Source organism: Aphis gossypii, chromosome X (genome assembly GCF_020184175.1).
Source record: "Aphis gossypii isolate Hap1 chromosome X, ASM2018417v2, whole genome shotgun sequence".
Taxonomy (NCBI): domain Eukaryota; kingdom Metazoa; phylum Arthropoda; class Insecta; order Hemiptera; family Aphididae; genus Aphis; species Aphis gossypii.
This window is the reverse complement of record NC_065533.1, coordinates 40,010,786-40,034,508: the sequence shown is the minus strand read 5'-3', so window position 1 is coordinate 40,034,508 and position 23,723 is coordinate 40,010,786. Positions and strand designations below refer to the sequence as shown.

General features: G+C 25.6%; 1 protein-coding gene across 1 annotated transcript in view; it reads right to left on the bottom strand.

The window, feature by feature from the left end:
• Positions 1-7,122: 7,122 nt before the first annotated feature.
• The window catches only part of LOC114127528 (arrestin homolog), a 41,539-nt gene continuing 24,938 nt past the window's right edge, over positions 7,123-23,723 (bottom strand). Inside the window, exons 6-8 of the mRNA XM_050208147.1 lie at positions 20,192-20,338; positions 14,839-14,968; positions 7,123-7,470 (exon numbers count right to left, since the gene is read on the bottom strand). Of these exons, the coding sequence (XP_050064104.1) occupies positions 7,438-7,470; positions 14,839-14,968; positions 20,192-20,338 (310 nt within the window). The 3' untranslated portion in view covers positions 7,123-7,437. The remainder of the gene's footprint in view (positions 7,471-14,838; positions 14,969-20,191; positions 20,339-23,723) is intronic.

Here is a 23,723-nt window from a genome sequence, read left to right as displayed (position 1 = left end):
GATGTAGGATCACGCTCGCGCCGACCAACCACTTTAATCCGGCGACGGATGTACTGCACTGATGTACATGTATGTGATATATTATTATATTATATTGTATGTCTTTATCGTCAATTTCCGAGTCGTTAGGTTCATCGTGGTATTGCTCTCTCTGATGCCCCCTCTGGGCGGTTAATATATATAAACTTGGCAATATTATATATTATGCTATGCACAGTCTCGATTTATAATAGTCCATCTCTAAAACAAAACATTTTGATCTAATTAATGAAATTGCAAAAAGACAGTCTAGAACCAATATCTAATATTATTTCATTCAATCAACTTTTCTATAAAAGTAAGCCGATTAAAATTAATTTTTCATCAGATGGAATTAAGTATTGTACCAAACAAATTGTTTTCGTATAATAGTTAACTCTTCTATTTTTGAGCTAGCCCATTAAAATTCGCTTGTACGAAAAACGTACTTGAAATTTTACCCAATCATAAAATCAATTTAATTAGTTGGTCACAGTTCTCTTCAGATCCGTACTGTGAAACAACACGAACAAATATTAGTATTGCGATAAAACATAGTAATTTGACAAAACAATCGTGAAAATAATATTATAATTAAATATGTAACTTAATAATTTGTAATTATTGGAAATTCAAAAAACGTACCTATTAATTATATATTTATAAGTACATACTATTATATAATACAATTCGAAGTACATCAAAATGAAACAAATTAAATGCATGTATTCTATTGTAATCTTTAGGTGTTTTCGCACTGAAACAATAGGCACTTAACTTATGTAAATTCTTCAGAACTTTGCTTTGAAAATTGTAATATTTTTCTGTATCACATAAATATTTATACTAGTTGTAATTTGTCCAAAGGTGGCCCCTCATACCGTGACGGAGTGACTTAAATAATAATTTCCCATCAAAATTTTTAAATACTTATTAGTAAAAAAACAATTGTTTTTATTTAGATAAAAACTGGTCGAAATAATATTATGATATTTAATTATTATGTTTATATAGCATATACAAAATTTACTTACCTCTAGATTTATTTGAAGCAAATTTTAATGTTGTAAATAATATAGGTACATTACGATTTTCTATTATTAGACTTTATTTTTTAAGCGACTTTAATATATCATTGGTTATCGCATCTAACATAAACTTAAATTTTAATTCGATGGTATCATTAATATTTGTTATAGGTATTTAATTTATATCACTCTGCGTATGCGTCACTCTGACTCTGTATTCACAGTTAATAACCTGATACCCTGTTATTCTAAGATTCAGTTTATTGGAACTTGCAATGATAGTCTAATAAGACAATATATACTAGGCTTTATTCATACCTACTTTTATTTTATGATAAGTAAGAATTACTACCACCATAGAATTTGGTATCGGTAGTCTCAAATTTGATAAAATAATGCAATATATTATATAATTTTAGAGGTAGGATTTTCTAACCACATGGGTTTATATTTATTCTAAGTGCTAAGATTTGAAATTATGAGAACTTAATATTTTACTTAAATTATTATTCTAAAGAATTATAAGAAACTTACTAAGGTAAGTTAGCTATAATGTTGTTTATACGAAATACGTAGAAGTTTGTAATTCGCTGTGTATTTTCAGTAATTTTGATGGCGCATTACCAATGCATTTCGGTTAATACGCAGCGTGTTATTGTAAATGTGTGAAAAATATATAGGTCAGTATATTATATACAATAGTAAATTATTAGTGTTTGTTGTAAATGCGTATTAAACATAACATCTTAAAAACTCCTTTCAAGAGGTACAATATTATTTAGACGCAGAAGAGCAAAAGTAATTTTAAAAATAGATTTTAAATTTCTATCTATGATTGATTTTTCCCACTTTTTTGATTTTATTCCTCTGAATTCAAAAAAAAATTAATTGAAAAAGTTTAAAACTTGTAACATTCAACTAAAAAATTTAAAAACACTTAAAATACTATTATGTGTGAGTATCAATTTCAAGTAGACTTTTTTATCAACTTGTCACATTTAAATGATAAATATGAATCCGTTAAATCGTCTAGTTATAACCAAAAACTGTCAATTATTATTTATACGGAGTGCGAAATGCTAATTTTATTTGGGAGACCATAGGTATATTTTTATGGGTAAATATGTATTTTTTACTTCTTCTTGGGTTCCAGTATTATCATCATTCATCGATGAGTAGGTTTACTTGATAGGTCTTCTGAAGGGTCACAATAGTGTGTGTGTGTGTGTGTGTGTGTGTGTATTTAACAGCTGCTGAAGTGTTGTGAACGATACTTCTTCAATGCTACGAGTAAGGCTTCGTTACATATAATATATACTAGACACACGAAGATAATACAATTTGTCATTTCGGTAATAAAATAGTGAGCATACATTTTATGTAAGTGTTCTACGACGTAGTGTACTCGAGATCGTCAATATAGTTTAGAGTATGCATTAAATACTGTGATAATATATGCTTCGATATAATAAATTAATTATCGAGTTATAGCTAAGTAACTCTAAGTAGTATATAAACGCTAATTTAATAAATGTTATTGCATTAAATTAAATTCGTACAAAATGCGATTATAATTTTCAATGATTTATACCTTTCAGCTCATGAGGAAAAATTATCTTTGTGATTAATGTCTGTATCTAGGTAAATAAAAATAAAAATAAATAAGATAGTTTACTGATCAATTAGACATATTCACATACATACAGTATTACATGTATACATATTATACAATAGATACACATACTATAAACTATAAACATACACGAGTTATAACGCTAAAAAAATAAAAGCTGGTAACTACGCCTTATATACTTACATTGTAATCGTGAAAATCATATGTAGATTATAACAACTCATAAGTATAGTAATTCATATTTTATATTATACGAGCTACCTAATAAAACACAATAGTCAAAGTATAGTTTCATAATCAACAATCCACAAGCTGCAATTTAATATCAAAAAGGGACTTCAAAAGGTTTTCAATGTTTTTTTTAACCTGAAACCCACCTTTTTGATTAAGTTATTTTGCGTCCTTTGTCGGACTTGACTAAGGAAAAAATCAATATAAAATTAGTAGCAATATAATATAATACTGTTTTATTAGTGTCAAATATAGTATGTAGGTAGTACATATATGTAGTAATAGTCGAATGGTACTATTTAATAAAATATTAAATATTTTATTCAAAGATTTAAGAATATTTGAATTATTGCAGAATGTAAAAAAACGTATGCACTAAAAGTATATTAAGTACCACACAACCATTTATTAATTGGCAGGTGATAGAAAATTATATTTATAATAATATATACAATGTACAATATACTTACTTAATTATGTATTATGTTAATTAACGTTAAACGCATACCTATGCACATACCCTGTGAAGTACTCAGTTTAATTCATTCGATTGCAAATATAAAAATAAATAATTACTTGACGAAAGATGTACTTACTTAAATAAATTATATCCACTATAGGTATAATGATAAATAATGATTGTATTAATGTACAATTAGAAATCACGTTTGTACACTAAATTACAAAAATGACTACACACTTAATTCTCACTATATAATTCTAAAATTATACTTTAAATGCAGACTTGAAATTTTATAAATACATACCTATTTCATTCGTTAAAATGTAATCATTAATTGCCTTTTATTTGTTTTTAAAATTTTACCAAAATAATAAAAAGGTTTTAAGATGTTTTTTATTAGTATAATTTATAATAGTTATTATTTATTTAATATCGTAAAAATAGTTTTTTGTATAGAATTTATACAAAAGATGAATAATGGTTTAGGTAGGTAGTTATAATATATCCACGCTAATTGTTGTTATTTATCTAATCGAGTGAAATAGGTATTATAATTTTAAATAAAATTATTTCGCAAAATGAAACTAAATTTTATACGCAAATATATATAATATTATACCGAATTACGAATTATTATTATTTTTTTTTTTTTAACAATCCTACAGATTATACCTTGGAGAATATTCATAATATTTGTTTTATTTTTTTATGAAAATGTAACAGTACACACTACATAACTCTAAGTTTAGATCCCTAACAGATGAAATGCAATATCATTGTTTTCAAACTTAAAAACACAGCAGTGATCTACCTGACTCCTATATATAATGCTATAATATAACTTAATATATATGTATAAACATATATGTCATATATAATACACTTGTATAATGTATCTTAATTTACGGAATGTTATTTAACACGGAGTAATTTGAACTAAATGATTAAACTACGAATAATGTCTTACTTAAAAAATTAAATCGTATTTATACATAATATAATATAGGTACAACATTTTAAACATTACCATTTACCAATAGGAGAATAAGAAAAACAGAATGTTTATTAAAATTGTTACCTATCATTTATTGATGTAAATATTTATCTATATTTACATCAATATATAATATGATAACTTAATAAATCAATTTTTATTCAATAAGTTTACAAATAATGAAATAAATAATTATTATTTACCTATTTATAGACGCATAAATTAATAATAATTTCATATAGTCTTATATATGTTTTTTTTAAAACATTTGTAAAATAAATGACTAGTAAATTAACAATTGCTAATATTTCAATCAAATTTTATAATTTTTAGATTCGATATAGAACTGCAATTTAATAACACGTATATAAAATATGCATAGGCATTAAATCTTTAAAAATTAATCAATCTTCTCATATGTAGTAACACAATTCTATGTAAAATATCAAAACCATAATTATTACAAAGTATATCTTTAAAAGGTTCTTTTTATGTATTCATAACTAATGTTAATTTTATCAATATAATATAACCAAATAATAATATTTAACTAGATTACTAGTGCAGTTTAATAGAGTTTAACAAAAATAGATGACTATTATAATAATATATAGGTAGTAGGATAAATATACTATTCGTATTGATTATGAATGTAAAATTAATAATTATCTACTGTTAACTATTTATCATTAAATAAATATCTATTAAGCAAGGTATTAATATTAAGCACTAAATATATCCTAAGTAATAATAATTAATTAGTTGTCAATATAATATGGTTGATACTTGATACTCGTGATAATAATATCGACTTAACACCTTTAAGCAAAGTAATACAAATAGAAAATGGTGTCGTTTTGCCATTTTGGTGTATACTAAAATATAATCATTAGACTATTACCATCAAAAAATTAATTTCATGGCACATACTCACGCGTAGATATACAAAGTAATATCTCATTATCTTATTATATACTTACACTTGACATTTCTGGAAGAAAGTTGATCTCTAGTTTAAATAGAATTACGTCATCATTTCACAATCGATAATTTTTTGATATTCCATCACAAAGCATTTTTATTTTAAACTAAATGTCTTAGTTTGTTTTCAGAATCTTAACTTTAGTTGGTTTGAAAACTACAATACGTAAAATATTTGAATAATAGGCTGATGACACTATGACAGGAAATAGCCTGTCAAGAATAATTTATAATGATTTATTAACATTTTTATTAGTTTTCCAAAAAAAACCACGAATAAATTTTTTCACAACGTTATAAATAATATTTATTTATTATGAATATGGTAATACACATTACATATATTGATGTAAATAAAATAACTATATTAATATAGTTCACACAATTTCTTAAAACAGAATCGACTTTCGATTTTCAAAAGGCAATCTAGATTATGTCTATGTTAGTTTTGATTAATCTAACGAATAATATTTATAAATCGTTGATATCTTAAATATTGGATTTAATAATTGCAAAAATATGTAGAATTTTAATTAAGTTGTGTACGAAAAATAAAACTAAAGAGTAATACAATTACTAATATTTTACGGTCATCATATCTTGGTCAATTTGTTATTAAAGAAAAGAGTTTTCTACACTTTAATATCTTATATTGTATTAGAAAATGTCTATTTTTATATGTGATTTATAATCAGATGTTTGCATGGATAGCATATATATGTAAATTAGATTAGGACGATATTATTAGGTCAATAAAGATAATATATTATTTATTATTATGAATAAAGTATTTGAAGTGTATATAAGAATAAAATATGTAATAATAACAAAACATAGCAGTATATGAATATTGAATAATCATCTATATAAATAGTGAATATTATAAAAAAGGCGTCATTTCAGTTAGGGTCCAAAATTAAAATAGATCGATTTTCATATTTAATCGGGACATTTTTAAAAATATAAATTACATCTCTTTCTCTAATAATAATATAATCATTAGCCATGCTTATTAATTGCTAATTGATCTTCGATTTGGTAAAAGTATGGTGAGTGATGTCTAGGGCTCGGATTATGTAGCAAATGCTACTTTTTAAGGGAGTGTGATAGAAAGATAATTCTTTTATTATATAAATATATTGTGAATTGCACTTATTTCAATTAAGTTAACTTTATTGTATTTTTTTCCATTTGGTCCTATTTTCTTATGTTTTACATGATTTTCGTAAAAATTTAACATATAATATATATATATATATATAAATTATATTTATTTTGACTATATATTATTATTGCCTGAAATTATAAAACCAGTAATAAATATCTATCGTTATTGTGTTGGAATTGTAGTTATTTCAAAATGACTGTAATTACAATAAGAACAGTATGATTTAAATGATTTAGTTTTTATGAAATATGCATCAATTACTTCAGTTGATGTGTAAAGGTCATTTTCTATATATAAAAATATGTTAGGACCTGATAGGATGAGCTTTAGCAAAAATAACTTGACCAAATAAATGGTCGTAAATTCGTTTTTTAATATATAATTCAATGTATAATTGAAATTATATTTTTAAAACTAAATTTAATAACTGCTGTTTTTGCTTTTTTTGACTACTCAAAATGCTTTTTTAAGGATTTATTTACCTACAAAATCCAAGCCCTAGTGATGACTATAGAAAAACCATTATATTATTATTTTTCTTCGTAAACAATAGAAACATTTATTTATTTCTACTTTCTAGTGTTTGATAAAAAAATAAAATATATATATTTTTTTTAAATTATTTTGTATGTTCAATATAATACCTAATACAATAGATATGACAATAGCAGATGATGTTTAATAATTTCACATTTTTTTTAATGAACATTGTATACAATATTAATTGTTTTAATATGTCAGCGTATTATGTATAGGACATAGGTATTGGGTACGGGTTGATAGGTCAGACGATGAACTTTTTCAAATGTGTGACGCCTTCGACTCACCCTGTGAATGACGCCCCTAAAATGCAAACAACTACGAGAATACCTATAAGTCAGCTATGCATAATCATCATGTGTGAACATAATTGTAATTAAATCATGACGATGTATTTGATGTTTTCTTTTCCGGCTAAAAACAAACAATAAACAAAATTAAAATTGAAATGAAAAACATTAATAATTATTTATTTATTATGAATGGTACAATTTAAAAGTAAAACGGACACAGTGGAAATCCGACATTGTCACTCATTATTAACGTATAAGCAATGTAATATTAATATGTGGTAATATTCATAATCAATGGTATACACTTGCAGCTTGGGGTAATTACTTATTTGACTAGTCATTATTAATTAATTAAACAGAGTATAGGTAATATTAGGTATACATAATTTTTTTTAAATTATTAGAATTGGCCTGATATTATTATTATTGATTAACGCTTTTAGTCAACAACGATATACTCATATACTCAGTACACAATTTGTATAATATTATACGTATTATTATAGTTATATAATATTTTGACAAGGGCACAAGACAAACTTTGATGGCAATCGGGATTATAAAGTCTATCAGTATAGTTGCGTGACATTTTTTTATTTTACAATGACACTTTTCGGAAATCCGTCCGAGAATAAAACGTATTTAGAGGGGAGTAAGTACAGAAAACGACGGAATAAACCTAACAGAAAGCGATGTTAAAAAAGCCGGTGTGGACGACGGATTGAGCCTGCGGGTCTGTATAATATTATATTGGCAGATATCCCGGTAACGCGAGTTAAGTAATGACACGTCGAACGCGAATAAGACAAATGGACAATGATAAACACGTTATAATATTATACAACTACGTCAAAGTGTTCACAGTTTACTAAAATAAAACATAGGTATTAAGTTCATATCATAACATTACAATTTATAAGTCAATGGCATAAGTACAATAATATTAATATAATAATAATAATGTATATTTCTGTGACGGTACCTATGATCTATGAAACATCATATCATTTTACATTTGTTGATAAATAATTAATTTATGTATGATTTATAAGTAAATAATAAAGCATGTATATTGTATAATGGGTAGGTACTAGGTATATATTACAGGAGTAGCCAAATTGTGACTTGCGAGTAGCATGTGGCTCTCGTCATACGAGTCAGATGTGGTTCGCGTTTTTTTTTATAAAATCAAAATTTACTTATTATTGTTATAAACTTTAATTTTTTGGTAAGAGTTTATTAAAATTTATTAAATGTATTTATACACATTTTGGCTCTTGGAATAATTGTATTTGTTCATACGGCTCACCAACACGTTCATGTTGGTCACCCCAATATATTAGTATTACCTATATATACATACAGAGTGATTCTTTTATCCAACAACACTCATTATTTCAAAAAGTATAGATTTTTTTTTAAATTTTCTTGGTACATATCTTTCTACGACTGTATAAAATTAACATTTTTTTTTCACTTATATTTAGTAAAAAAAACTATCAACTTTTGATTTTCAAATGGCAACCTATATTAATAATTGCATAAATTAATAAAGCCATTTTTTTCATGAATTTTTACGTTAAAATTGTTAATTTTCGTTGATCCGTCGGCGAGTTATAGCTGCTCAAAGCTAGTTGGTTTTAGATGGTTTTTAGGTGTTATACATCAGTACTAATTAACACTGTCAGATCTGGGATTTTCATTTGTAAAATCCAGTAGCTATAATAATAATGAATTCAATATCGTCGACCTATGTAGCGGAAAGTGTTGATAATATTAGTATCTGTTACTACCTTCCATATAGTTTATATTATAATTTGTCGTATAATTATAACTAATTGGACTAATATTACTACTTATTAGTTATTACTAATTATCTACTGACGAGTTGAAACACATTTACACTCAATAAACACTTTCCAAAATTATCCAACTTTGAGAAGCTATATCTCTATATCTAACGGATTAACAAAAAATAAAGATTTGAATGTGATAATTCATAAAAAAAAATAGCCATATTAATTTATACAATTTGAAATATAGGTTGTCGTTTGAAAATCAAAAGTTGATATTGGTTTACCTAATAAATATAAGGGTAAAAATATGGAAGAGTTCTACAACTCTAGAACAGTATGGATCTTAAATTTTGTAAAAAGTCAATCTCTTTTGAAATAATGAGCGTTGTTAGATAAAAGAATCACCCTGTATAATATAAATATGTTTAAGGATAGAAAACAGATAGAAACCGGTTTCGCAATTTTTTAGCTTTCGTTAGCAGATTATTTGTCTTGCATTTTATAATATATGGTTTTAGGTTTATAATGTTTATATGCATGTAGGTGAGTTCCTCCCCTCTTGGACTTTTTTCTATGCATTTTTCACTGTTAACTTGTTTTTGGATTATAACAATAGATAATTGTATGTTCTTTTGATTATAACAAAATATTTACTTTCAAAACAGGTGATGTGTATTTGTTAGTTTATACTGTAACTAATTAAAAAAAATAACTACTAAAAAGTGGAAAGAGAATTTTTTTTTAAATTTTTTAATAGTGCCACCTAGATTGGCTAGATCCAATTTACTATACCAGAACTATTCCTTGAAGTTGGAAATTTCAACATTTTGTTTGTCCTAAAATATACTTGACTATTAAAGACCGACCACTCAGTCCTCACACCAAAAAAAAATATCATACTACAAGTTTGTGTACTTCTCACATAAACAATTAAATTTTAAGGTAATTTTTATTATTTTAAATAAAAAAATATTTTCACATGCGTTGTGAAAACCAGAATTTAGTAATTTATTTGTTTTGGATGAAGAAAAAGTATTGATTTCAATCTTTTTATTAAACATTATATTATTATTATTATTATTTATTATTGATGATGGTTTGCGCTATTATCCGAAGAAAATGTAGGGTTGTAGGCAGTCATATAGTGTATTATACCTTTTAATAATGTCACGTACGCACAAACAAGTCGACCGTTAAACGTAAAATTAACGCCGAGGATGCAAAGCAAATTGTGTTTTCATATAGGAATCATGCCTGACCGATCAAATCGGTACCGGATAGGTGACGCCATATGGCAAAAAGGTAGATGCGACTAAGGCCTCCTAGTTTTTCAATTATTCTTCTCTCCCTAATTTAGTATGTTTGTACAAAATATTAATAAATGTTAGTAAGATTTGATGATATTAAAATTAAAGGTATATTTTGTAGTAATAATATTTTCATAACAATAATAATTTTGTGTTATAAAAAAAAATATAAGCATTTGTCTACGTTTGGTACATCTGTATATCTGTGCAATGTCAGGTTATATTGTTTTTACCACCTTATTGCATTTAATTAGATATCCTTATTTTAGTATGATTAATTTTTTAAATGTTTATAATTTTTTGGCGTTATACCACCCGTTCCCTACAAAAATGTTGAACTGTGTTGACCTTATTATGCGTTGGTACTCGGTGTCGCATTTTGAGTACCTATGTATTTAACTAGTGTATTATAGATTATAGATAGGTCAATAGATGCTTATTCTTATTACTCAAAGTTTGCGATGTCGCAATTATTACCTTCCAATGCTTACAGCGTATCATAATAATGATAATATACAATATTTATCTACCTACGCACGCACTCCATCAAAATGTGTGTCGTAATAACAGGCGAGCAACAATGTAGTATTTTTTTTAACGTTGGAACGCTGCCTGAACATTAGTACTTAAACTGTTATTTTGTTATAGCGTACCTATTTATATAATATCAATGAGAAACTGCGCTCAAGAAATGTGTTTGAAATTATGAAGTAATTCCAATTATAATTAATTATTAATTGTATACATTGAATATCACCAAATATTTCAAAAACTCGAAATCTTCGTAATGATAATAAAAATTATAGAAAACAAAACAAGTTTCATCCATTGTAGTTTGTACATTATTAGAGCATTCACTCTATATTAAAACCATAAAAGTTTTCTATTCTCATAAAGTAATAATACTTTGCAAAGTAAAAATACCACGATATTGAAAAAACCATACTATAATGTCATACATCATTTGGATCTTAAAATCTTATTAATAAAGTACTCACGATTTTGTCATGAACTAAATTTAAGGTGGTAAGAAAAAGTAATAAATACATTTCATATTAAAATCAGAGAAAAAATATCGTATTGTCATAGAATATTCTATGATAAAATTAATGAGGTAAACAATTAAATCACATACACTAATATGAGAAAAGTTACCTACAGAATAATATATGTTATATTTCTTAAACATTATATAGCCGACATTGATTGAAATCCTATCGTTAAAAAATTACAAACTATATTTTGTACTAGACTACTAATGAACGTATTTCTATCTAAAATGTATCTATTAATTTTAATTTTAATGTAAAAACAAGAAAATGTCATGTAACTTTAATAATGTTCATGTCATAAGTCATTTTTTGCTTTTCTTTGGAATTCTGGGGCATACCCTGAAAACTGCTATTTTAAACGTGTGTTTTACACCAAAATTAAGTAAAAATACGACATTTTATTATCTAAAATTAATAAAAGCCGGCTATATAAATATTGTACCCAATGAAATCTTTATGATAAAAATTGAAGATTTTTGGATGAGCACGCGATGAGCGGTAGAGTAGGAATAATGACGTATTACTGCGTAATACGTTTATGTATATGTATATAGTGTAGTTTATGTTACATACTAAGATATGTTGTTGAAGTCTATACTTGTAAATATGTAAGATGTTGCCGTAGGACATAGCTACCTAATAAATCTGGCTGAGTACTTGACCAAAAATCAAGTAGGTACTCGCCATGCATTTATTGTTATTTGATTATCAGATTTATAAATAAATACACATATTATACATAAAATATGCATACTATTAATTTCGTTATGAATTAAATCGAGTCTCATCTGATATTCTAATATGGTATAATACAAGGCAATAGATATCACTTAGGTATTATAATATCACGTACTCGACTGCCATATTAATACTATAGTATACGCACTTTTGTTATTCATTTATACTTGTGTCCATATGTATATACGGCTATACCAACATTAAGACCAAATGGAAATTATTAATTACTAATTTTACTTTCAAATATTTATATAAATAAGAGCTTTATGGTAAATTGGTTATCTCGCATAAATAATAAAGATATGGATAGGCCACGCCTATGTTAAATATATTTGAGGCCGCGTGCCTGGAGGGGAAGGCAATTGAGGCGTTTTTATAATGATAGTCGATACTCGATATAGGTACCTACCTATACTTGTTTGGTCTCAACTGGACCCCTTAAATACCGCTGATAAGACCGATATGTCCTATCCATACCTTTATTATCTATGTTATCTCGGGTGTTTAAGTGATGATATAACAAATTTTTAGATTTTTTTTTTATATATTGTTGATAGTGAACTAAAAAATACTTATAGTCAAATTAAATTATAAGCTCATGATGATTAAAGTGTTCATTTTCAAAAAATATTAATTAAAAACAAAGTATTAGCTTAAAACAATGCTATATGTCAACATTCAACATTATACTAACATTATCGATAACACCAATCATATTTTATATTTATTGAAAAATCGGTTATTTTTTATACAATATATGGAAAATATTAATTCACGTATAATTGATTTTTAAAATGTCGATATTGTATATGCATATACAATTTTTATAAAATTATGATATACGAATATCTTGAATAAAAATATGATTTCAGTTATAATTTATAAGTTATATTATTTGAAATATATTTTTCTATTAAGTGACAAGTGTGAGTGTGTAACATTGCAATATAAAAATTAGTTCATTGCTCGCATAAGAAATATTCAGAAATTTCGAAGGCGTATTTTAAAATTGTATTGTATTTCATCTAATTATACACCTCAATAATACTCATTATTATCCCTTCCATAACAATTAATTGAAATTTAAACCAAACTATTTTTATATATTTTTTTAATGATAGCAATTAGGAAAACGCCGAGACTTGAGAAATTACAATATTAGCTACCATACACGGAAACTACATTTGGTGTTATTGGTAGGTATTTATTTATTTAATTAGTAAGAAGTTGTATTAAACTCACCCTTCTCATTGAAATACATTAATTTGACGAGTCTTTTTGTATCCCCCACAAGTCGAGTATCTACGCTATAATTTTCAATGTTCCACTCCCTCAAGCATAATACTTTAATAGGCAAACGAAGATGCATAAAATAATCGGTACGAACAAATTTCAAAAGATTTTTATTTGATTGGATGGTGGCACCATTTTCTCCCCTTCACTAAAGCTGTCCTGTCTCGGCTGTCCCTATATATTATTGTATATTATTGTATAATTATATTGTGTACTGATTGTAAATATTCGCTTTCTTAACACATACAAAACAACTTTTGGTTAACTTCGAGCGTCTATTGCTATACACAGAATATACACGGAGTATGTACAATCTAGTGATCTGCGCAAAAATAAGAACTTACGAGAAGACTAATTGCCTGTGAGTTTATTAGATTATTATTCAAAGGCCAATATGCTTAAATTATTAATAACAATGATAATAATAAAACAAAATAACACACAATTTTTTATTTGAAATTTGAGTTAGGTAACAATGATTATTATTATGATGTCACAAGGAATAAATAAAGCCATTATTGTATTTACATATGCATTTTAAAAGTTGATATCTGTATCTACCTATTAGTGCGCTCAACTATTGATGTTATTACAGTTGTTTTATGGTTATAACCTCGAGTGTGTGGAATACCTATATGTATCCACACCATTTAACTATACGCCTAGATACAGCTTTTCAACATTATGTAATAAAAAAATATAATTAAATAAGACGTAAGTATGCATATAATATAATTATGAATGGTATTACGATTTTCATTTATATACGTATATGTAGTGAGTAGTGACCGACGTCTGTATAGATTACATAACGGGTCCATTATATTATATATACCTATTATATGTTTTATGCGATAAATATTAAATACACATACTTAATCTTAAACGTACTCTATCGTTAAAGATTAAAACATAAGACAATCCTACGGAAACATGACATTGTGCCAATAATAAATAGGCAATTAAAATACTATTAATTATTATTGGAGAATAAAAAATTGATTTCCAGTTGACAATCACAAGTTGTTCAATTTTCAAGAACATACGCGAAAAAGTTTAGTTATAATTATTAACCATTAATCACCTATATAATATATTATAATATACGTTGGGTATAAGTGATGTGATTTGGTATCCAAAATTTGAGACTAATACAATAATATCAATTCCGTGTTACACTACAGTAATACATATATATTACGTCGGTGTAGTAGGTATTGATATTGTGCGTAGTACAGAAAAAAAAAAGTTGAAATGTAATATATAATAGACTAATAAAAACTATTGAAAAAAAACCACTTACTTTTGAGTGCATGATGAGGAACGGCAATTCGGCGGTTAGCTCGCCGCCCAGTGCGCCCAAGTACAGCTTGACCTTGACCGAATATGATACGATAATACCGAACACGTCTTTGATGTCAGAACTCGATATTCTGCAATCATTATAACATTACGTGGTACATTCTTATTTACATACATATTATACATACATATTTAGTTTAGGTAGGTACCTACTTAAATGATGAAATTATAGATAGTAAGTAACACACAAGTAATCTATTACGACACAATAAATATAGCTAGTCGGTATGCGTACATACGAAGAATAATTTATTGTGTGTATGATTCTGCACATGAATGAATTAAACGGATTTCAGGTAGGTACTTTGCACACAATTTTAAGCCCCTATGTTAATTGTTTTATTTTTGTGTTATATAATTTTTAATATACATACTTCCAATATCATTAATTATTAAACTTGTTATAGGGTTCAAACTTCAAAGTCATTAAAAAAATATACGAAGTAGAATTGCTTTTGAAATAAATAAAATTATTGGGTATAATGGCTTGTAGTTATGTATAGACGTATAGCATTATAAGTATAATTTTAGTAAGGGTGGGGTATGTTTATCTTGGCATACAAAATACAGACGTGATGTGGTAGTTGCAGGACAAATAAGTCTGATTGGATTTCTATTGATTGGAGTATTTTTGACAATATCGATTTTGTTTTAAATCCAACAATTTATAAGGATTGAACATTTAATACAAGGTTTCTCATAAATTGTTCTAAAAGAATCTAAACATCTCAAAAATTCAAACGTACAATTATTGTTTTTCAAGACATTTCAAGTTCAAATGCCAATTAAATTAAATGGTGATTTAAGCCAAAAATGTTTTTAGTAGTAACTAGAAGCTATTCTCTACCATTTAATTTTAATAAAGTATTATTTTTATTTTATATTATATAAGTATAGTAGTATTATTATTAGTATTACTATACATAATTTAAGAATATTTAGATTTAACCTATTTCTATGACAAACCTAATTACACCTAAGTACCTCACCTATGATACGCCTATATTGATTTACATATTAATAATAAAATTTAAAAAAATATTATTTAATAATTTATATAATATGTTGTTAGGAAAAATTAGTTCAATCTAACGTAGCGACGAATTAAATAACTTAAAGGTTATAAAAATGTAATAAAATATCCTTAAAAATATAAACCGATAGATCATCTCTGCTTAGAATAGTTTTTCATTACACATAATGATTTATTATAATGAATTTAAATTTAGCACATTCATTAAAATATAACGATTATATTATATTATAGTGATCTTTTCAATGACTAGTTACACTCAGCGTATCTAATATATAGTAAAGCAATTTCTACGATTTTCTTTGTTTTTTAAAATGTTGTTTTCCTTTTTAGAAATAATAGATACCGCCGCGCTGTACCTGTACCTTAGTATCTATATCTATCTATAGTTAATTTTTGCACTCAATATAATACTTATTGTTATCGATCTAAATTTATTTATTGCTATGTTAAAAAGTTTACTTCAAATTTCAGACAATTCATGCTACTCACTGTAATTTTTTATTATTTTAAAGGTATAAATAGGACATAGCAGGTATACCGCGTAGTGTGGTTGTAACATTCAGGACGAATGAGACTATTGAATAATTTGATTCTATCATGTGAATATAGGTCATTATTTCTTAATGAAAATCGAATGTTGATGAATAATGAGTAATACGATTTTCTCAAACCAATGTAGGGACTAATAACAAATTATTTATTTACAAGTGATTCTTAAAAAGTTAAAACCCATAAACATTTTATTTTTCTTAAAATATTTACGGTTGGAAAATAATTTTCTGCTAATAAAAATTGTAGACGTCCTTCACTTTTTACTCTAAATTCAAATTGTTGTAACGTGTAATATGTTGACAAATTTTAATTTTGAATTTAATAAATGAAAAAAAACTAAATTCGCATCGTTTACTTTACGTATCCCTTTTTTAAAAAATTATTAGGATAATAATTATATTTGTGTTTGACATTTTGGACCAACTTCCTATTCTTTATATTATAGTTATACTATAACCCAGATAATATTAGTACTTAACCTATTGTATTTATAAAACCCATATTGTATAATATATTTTACGTCTACGTCTCTACGATATGAACGATATGATAATATTTGTTTCGTTTACGTCAGTGCAAGTAATAAAAAGTAATTAGTCAAATATCGTCTAAAAATTAAAAAAAATCATTGTAATTCACTAATTTAAGTTTTAAGCATTTATAAAAAAAAAAACCATAGTTATCTAGATTCAGTAGATTTTCGAGATATTTTAGATATTCAATTTTATTCATAATAAATAGGTCTCAGCAGTTGTAGGACTTGCATATTCTATATGCTCTTAATTTATAATAGATCAAGCTAGAAATCCGTTCTATACAATAACGAGTTTAAATAAAAAATAGAAAAATGAATTTTTTTTGCATATTTTGTCAATTTTAGAAAAAAATTGCATATTTCTCAATTTTCATATGCTTTTTAATTTCTATACATAGTTCTCAATTTTCATGAGATTTCTATGTTTATTTAATATTTTTAAAAAACGGTTGTTTTTTAATAAATAAAACCTAGTATTTAATTTAAAGTTTTAAAATTAAATAAAACAATTTTACATACCTATTTTAGAAATATTTATTGTTTATTTAATATAACAATTAATTTGTAAATATGTTTAATTTGGACAAAATAATAGAATATTCTATATATTGAGTATCTGTACTAGATTTTTAGTTATTCAGAGTAAAAATTTAATTTACTATTTTTCTTTAAAATATTGTGTTTAATCCAGATGATAATAAGACTTATTTAAATATTATTTTATATCTACATAATGCAAATTACAACCATAAAACCAATGAATATTTCAAGCTTTTTGGGGTTATAATTTTCTTAGAAACAAAATTGATTATGTTAACAGGTGTGTTATAAATGTTTTTTTCTGTGTTGCAATTCTTCTGTAGTTTTTTGTAGACTTGTAATACTTAGAAAATGTTGTAAAAGTTAAAAAAAAATGACCTTTCTAAAGTAACTATAGGTACTATAGATGACAGTTTCAATTTAAAAAGTAGTTTGATAAAACTTTTAGAAAAACTTTACTAAAAAAAGTGCAGGTCACATCTCATATACAACTTAAATAAAAAAAAAGAAAACTACATATTGTTGTAAATCCAATACATTTATCATTCCACTTGAAATCAAAAACAACTTTTAAATATATCTTCGAACAGTAATCTGCAGATCTCAACCTTGAAAATTGGGACGTATTTAAGTTGTATAACAATAACAGTAGATAATATATGAAACTTTATTAGTAAACATTTAGGATATTGATAAATATAATTAATACATAAATATTAATCATAAAATTAGCTATGTACCTAACTTGATTATCTGTAACCATAATTTAAACAACACGTCTATTAATTTTGTCATTTTAGATTTCGAGTGGAGTAATGAATGTATTGGTTTCACAGTAATGAGTTTTTTTTTTTAATTCAATATTTTATGTGTCGGTTATAATCTTATAAATAGAAAAAAAGTAATTTAGTCTTAAACTTTGGTGATGATTTTTGGTTGAAAATGAGATATTATAACTTTGGGAATGACTAAAGTATATAATATCAAGTAGGTACCTACTTAATTTTTAAAATATTAAAAAAAAATTTGAGAAGAACAGAAATTTTTTCGCAACAACATCTACACAAATTGATTTATTGATTTTGTTTTGATTTTTGTTATAATTCATTATTTTTTAAAGAAATAGTTGTAAGAATAAGTATTGACATGTTTACCAAACATTTATACAAATATTTTTTTATCCATTTTTACGTCGAAAAGTTTGAACATTATGTAAATACGAGGTTTCTCATAGTATGTTGTTATTAATTTAACATATATCGAAAATATAATGTCATAATATTTTTATTAGCGTTTGAAGATAAAAATTTGTCAAAATCAAGAATTTTTACAGAATTATAGTTAAAACTTGTATTTTTCTAAGCTTGATATAATAAGTTTCAAATTTGATACTCAAACATATATAGTAACTAAAATAATTATTTCTCCTCAACATTTATTTTTATTTTTTATAAATTATAATTGAAAAATTATAAATTGACGAAACTTGAGATTTTACTTTTACTTTATATACAGTAAAATGTTCAAAATATTTTCACTAATTTTAAGTCATTAATATCTCAAACATATTTACAAGTCTCGCAATGTACTATGCACTAGGTTTCTACGTTATAATGTGAAATTTGCACTCATAAGTTATAATAACAACATTTAGCATAATATATTAAAATTTATGATAATTATTAAATAATAAATAATAATGTAAGAAGGAAACAGGATCATTTTATCCCAACTTCTCGAGAGTTTTTTATACATTTTTTTAAAAGTTATAATATTATTAAGAAATAAATTGAACGTGATGTAACATTGCAACATATTGTGTTTTAAACGGGACCTATATACGATGATTAAATGCGCTTTTAATGATATCAATTTAAATACAAAAATTAAAAAAAATAAATTATTCTTTTCCACAAAAATAAAACGTTTATTCAATAACGCTACTACTCAAAGCTTCAACAAAGGCCGAGCGCAGATTTTTGAATGTTTATATAATTCGTATTTATACCGAGAGTCTGAGAACTAAAACGAATGTAGTTTTATAGATCGAGTGTACCAGCTGTATATACTAATAATAATGTGTCGGACGTCGGTACGTATATATTATTATACCTATTCCGTGTTTGTGTATAATTATAACCGAATCGTCTGGATGTGAGCTGCAGCGGTTAATATACGCATATTATATGAAGCCATTCAAATTACCTATTCCCGTGTGGTTTTATTTGTCTTGGGAAATTAAAGGATGAATATTAATTTACACCGTTGTCGGCATTGTGTCAGTAAAATAACAAGGCAGTTCATCGGTCAACATCGATAAGTATATGCAGGTAAGTCGTATTAATTATAACATATTAATGTTTATACGTAGGACGCAGTAAATGACGAGTATATAATATAAAAAGTAAACATTAATAATTTATAGTCATAATATAATATTATACAATAGACACGATGGCCATCATCATTTACCTATCGTTCTGATTTCGCATTTCAAACTTTACTATAGTATAATACTATAGTAGACAATACCTATACTGAGATCACCTCTATTATGAAACATACATAATAATATTATGTTCGATGAACATGGCGTGTGCTAACAGGTATAATATCATAATGTTTACTTACAAGACGGACGAAGCCAACGAATGTTCTTGATTCTCGTTGATCTGATCCTCCAGCGCAACGCCGTACCTCCCCTTGACGTTTTCTAGGGTTGGCAACATAGCTATAGTCTTTTGCATAGACGAACCCGGTAATATAGGACATCCTTCCCTGAAAATGGCATACAGTTAATATAAGAAATATAATACAATCGTTTTATTTTTATTCTTAACTCTCCAAGAGTCTTCGCTACAATCGTAACAGTTTTCCATACATTTTTCCTTATTCTAAATATTTTTTCCTACAATTTTTACACCCAGCGCGCTCAAGTTATAACGTATACCGTCAAATTATCTGCACTTTCATGGTTTACCTCTCAGTATTTTTCCAATTGATTTATGTTCTATATTTTTACAGCTGCCTCACAGCCGTTGCTTCATATTTTCGTGTAGCTCAATAAGAGTCGTCAAAACTATTTTAACCGTTAATGTAATTTTTATGCCTTTATATAATACATAATACATTAATACTGATTAATGTGATTACTATACCTATCTAACTGCTTATAATTTCTCAAATTTCTACATTTGTTCTTTTATGACAGTACTCCAATTCGCCGTTGTAGACTGTATGTCAACTTTTTTTCATTCTTACCGTAAAAGATAAAGTAAACTTTTCTTTATTTGTGTTGTTATCATTCATACCTATCTTTAACGATAGTCTCACTACTGCTGTATATACTTAACTTCTTTCTAACTGAGAATAATTTGTATTTATAAAATGTCAGTAGGTAATGCATATAGTAACCTTTTCCGTTCTTATAATATGTGGTTTATTATTTTGATGCTCCAGTCATTATTTTCTTTTATAGTTACTATAAGGTACTTAAAAATAAATGGTCTCCTTTTTCAAACTCTTACTAGTTTTTCACTTCAAGTGTTTCAAAGTCATTTTCCAATAACTCCATTACTCTGGAGTTTTCTTAATTTACTACATTTACTACTAGGCCTACTGTTTTCGCTTTATCATTTAATATTTCTGTATTTGATACTTTGATCATGTATTTCCTCTTTTCTCCCTATAATGTTCCTTTACATATCTCTCATTGTTGTTTAAAAAGTTCTTTAGTTTTCGGGGTAGTGAGATGCTTAATCTGAAATAGTTTTTTTGGGTGTCCCTACTTATAGGTTATCTATGTGTATCTATGTATAATCCAATAATATTTCGATCGATGCCAGTTATTTCAATTAACATTACTATTTTTAAAATACCTATTTTATTTTTACAATCCCTTAGTGTGTTTTTTAAGTGTCACTTATGAGTATACCGACATACTATTGTGTGTTCATTTATATTTATTGTATATTGTATTGAAAATGCAACAGTATTGTTTTAATTATTTATTTCATAATATAACTTACTTAAGTTATATAATTTTATGTATTAGATATTAATTATATTATACAGATAATATTATAAACGTTATGTACATAACGACATTTTGATTAAGAAATCTTAAATACATTATACGATTTAATTAATACGCCGAGAAGTTAAAAAAATATATAATCATAAATATAAATTATTATAATATGAATACATTATTATTATATGTGGGTAATAATGTTTTAAATCCTCAACATACTCGAATACTGTACGTAATATATTTTATGAAATTCATTTAATTTTTCGGCAATTTAAATAATGACCACAAATGATTTTGTTATACCATTTGATATAATATTTGAGTAAATTAATATGTCATTAAATCAACAACAATCATTTACAATTCATATACACTATACTATAGGATTACTCGTTGTATTGTTTCATTAATTGGTTCAGAGGATTTATGATTGTATATAATGTACTGTACAATGTTTATAAGTTCTTTATTAAATATTTCGACAGTATATGTAATAAAAATCTATTTATTACATGTCAAGAGTTCAAAAGTCAATTGTATCATATTCGTAGATTCATATATAGCTTTAAAGGTTTTTTGCCTATGTACCTTATTATACTCACACGTTAGTGTATTGTAATGTTATAAAAAATTACGTAAAAACCATCGTAAACTCTCTTATCACTCTTAAGATCATTACGTCATATAATTCGTGCAGAGCTCGACTGTAGCACAAGTATATGAAATATTAATCTATTTTATGAATTTTAAAGTTTAATCAGCTGTCGTGTTCTGCAAAGTTAATTATAATATTGAAGCTGAAGTTTACTCGTATAAACTCATATATTTTACTTAATATACCATAATATAAACAAAATGTTAGTAAAAGTACTTAAGATTTAAGTGCCTAGTCAATCCTATAGTCATTGTTATATATTATTCATTTTAAGACTATCCATAAATTAATAACAATAATACTAACTCACGTACCTAATGGTAGTCACGTAGATAGGTATATATATATATATATATATATATATATATATATATGTTATTATCGCATCTATCATTTTTTTTAAATAATTATTTGTACGCTATTGTTTACAGTGTCACACACTCGCCAAAAGAGAAAAACAAATTTGAACATTGAAAAACGTTCGAAAGTTAAAAACAATAATAACTCATATAATATAAAATAAATACCAACAGTAGTTTCATTTCTAATAAGTATTATATACTTAGGTATTTACTACCATATTTTTATTTTTATAATGTTTCACAGCATATTTGTGTGCCTGAAAATATGTGTTTTTTTATTTACTATAGCTACTGTGAACACAATACAATATTATCGCCGGAAGAGTTTATGCCGTCCAATGTCCACCCTACCCGCCTATCATCACCATCTATGTCAACTTGCAGCACACGCCTATAAGCTCCAATGCGCGCATGCATTGTCAGAATAATACGGTTTGGATTCGAAAACGTTTTTCCATCAGCAAATAAAATATGTACATGAATAGACACTAGATCCAGATGAGTACTCAATAGTTATACAACGTGATTCTTTTAACAATTATCTCTATCATTATTCCAAAAATATTACATTTTTAAAAATATATTTTTCACTATGTTTATATAACATTCATTTTTTAACTTTAAACCTTTTTTGAACGATAACATATTTTTAAAAAATATTTTTTTAAATTTTGATGTATAAAATTCAGATTTTGAAAGATAAATTAATATTCGAAGGAGTCGAAAATAAACATATTAAGAAGTGCCTCTAAGTCACTCCATTAATTTGCCACTTTACCCATCGAATTTTAAACATTAAATAAATACTAATAACTAGGTAATTATTCGAAATTAAATTTTAGATATTGAGTGAAGCCATGGGAAAAAGCCTCAATTAATTTAAATGAATGGCCGAAACTAAAATGATAACAACATTGGATATTTAAACGAAATAACATAATAAAAATATACTCTCAAAGACTTTTATTATTCAATATTCATTAATTATGATTTGTAGAAACTTAAACATTCTACTTTTACTTTAATTATACAATGTATATTGTATACGTTTTATACATTAACATTTTCAAAATATTTAAATTTTTTTTAAGAATTAAACATTGATAAGAAATG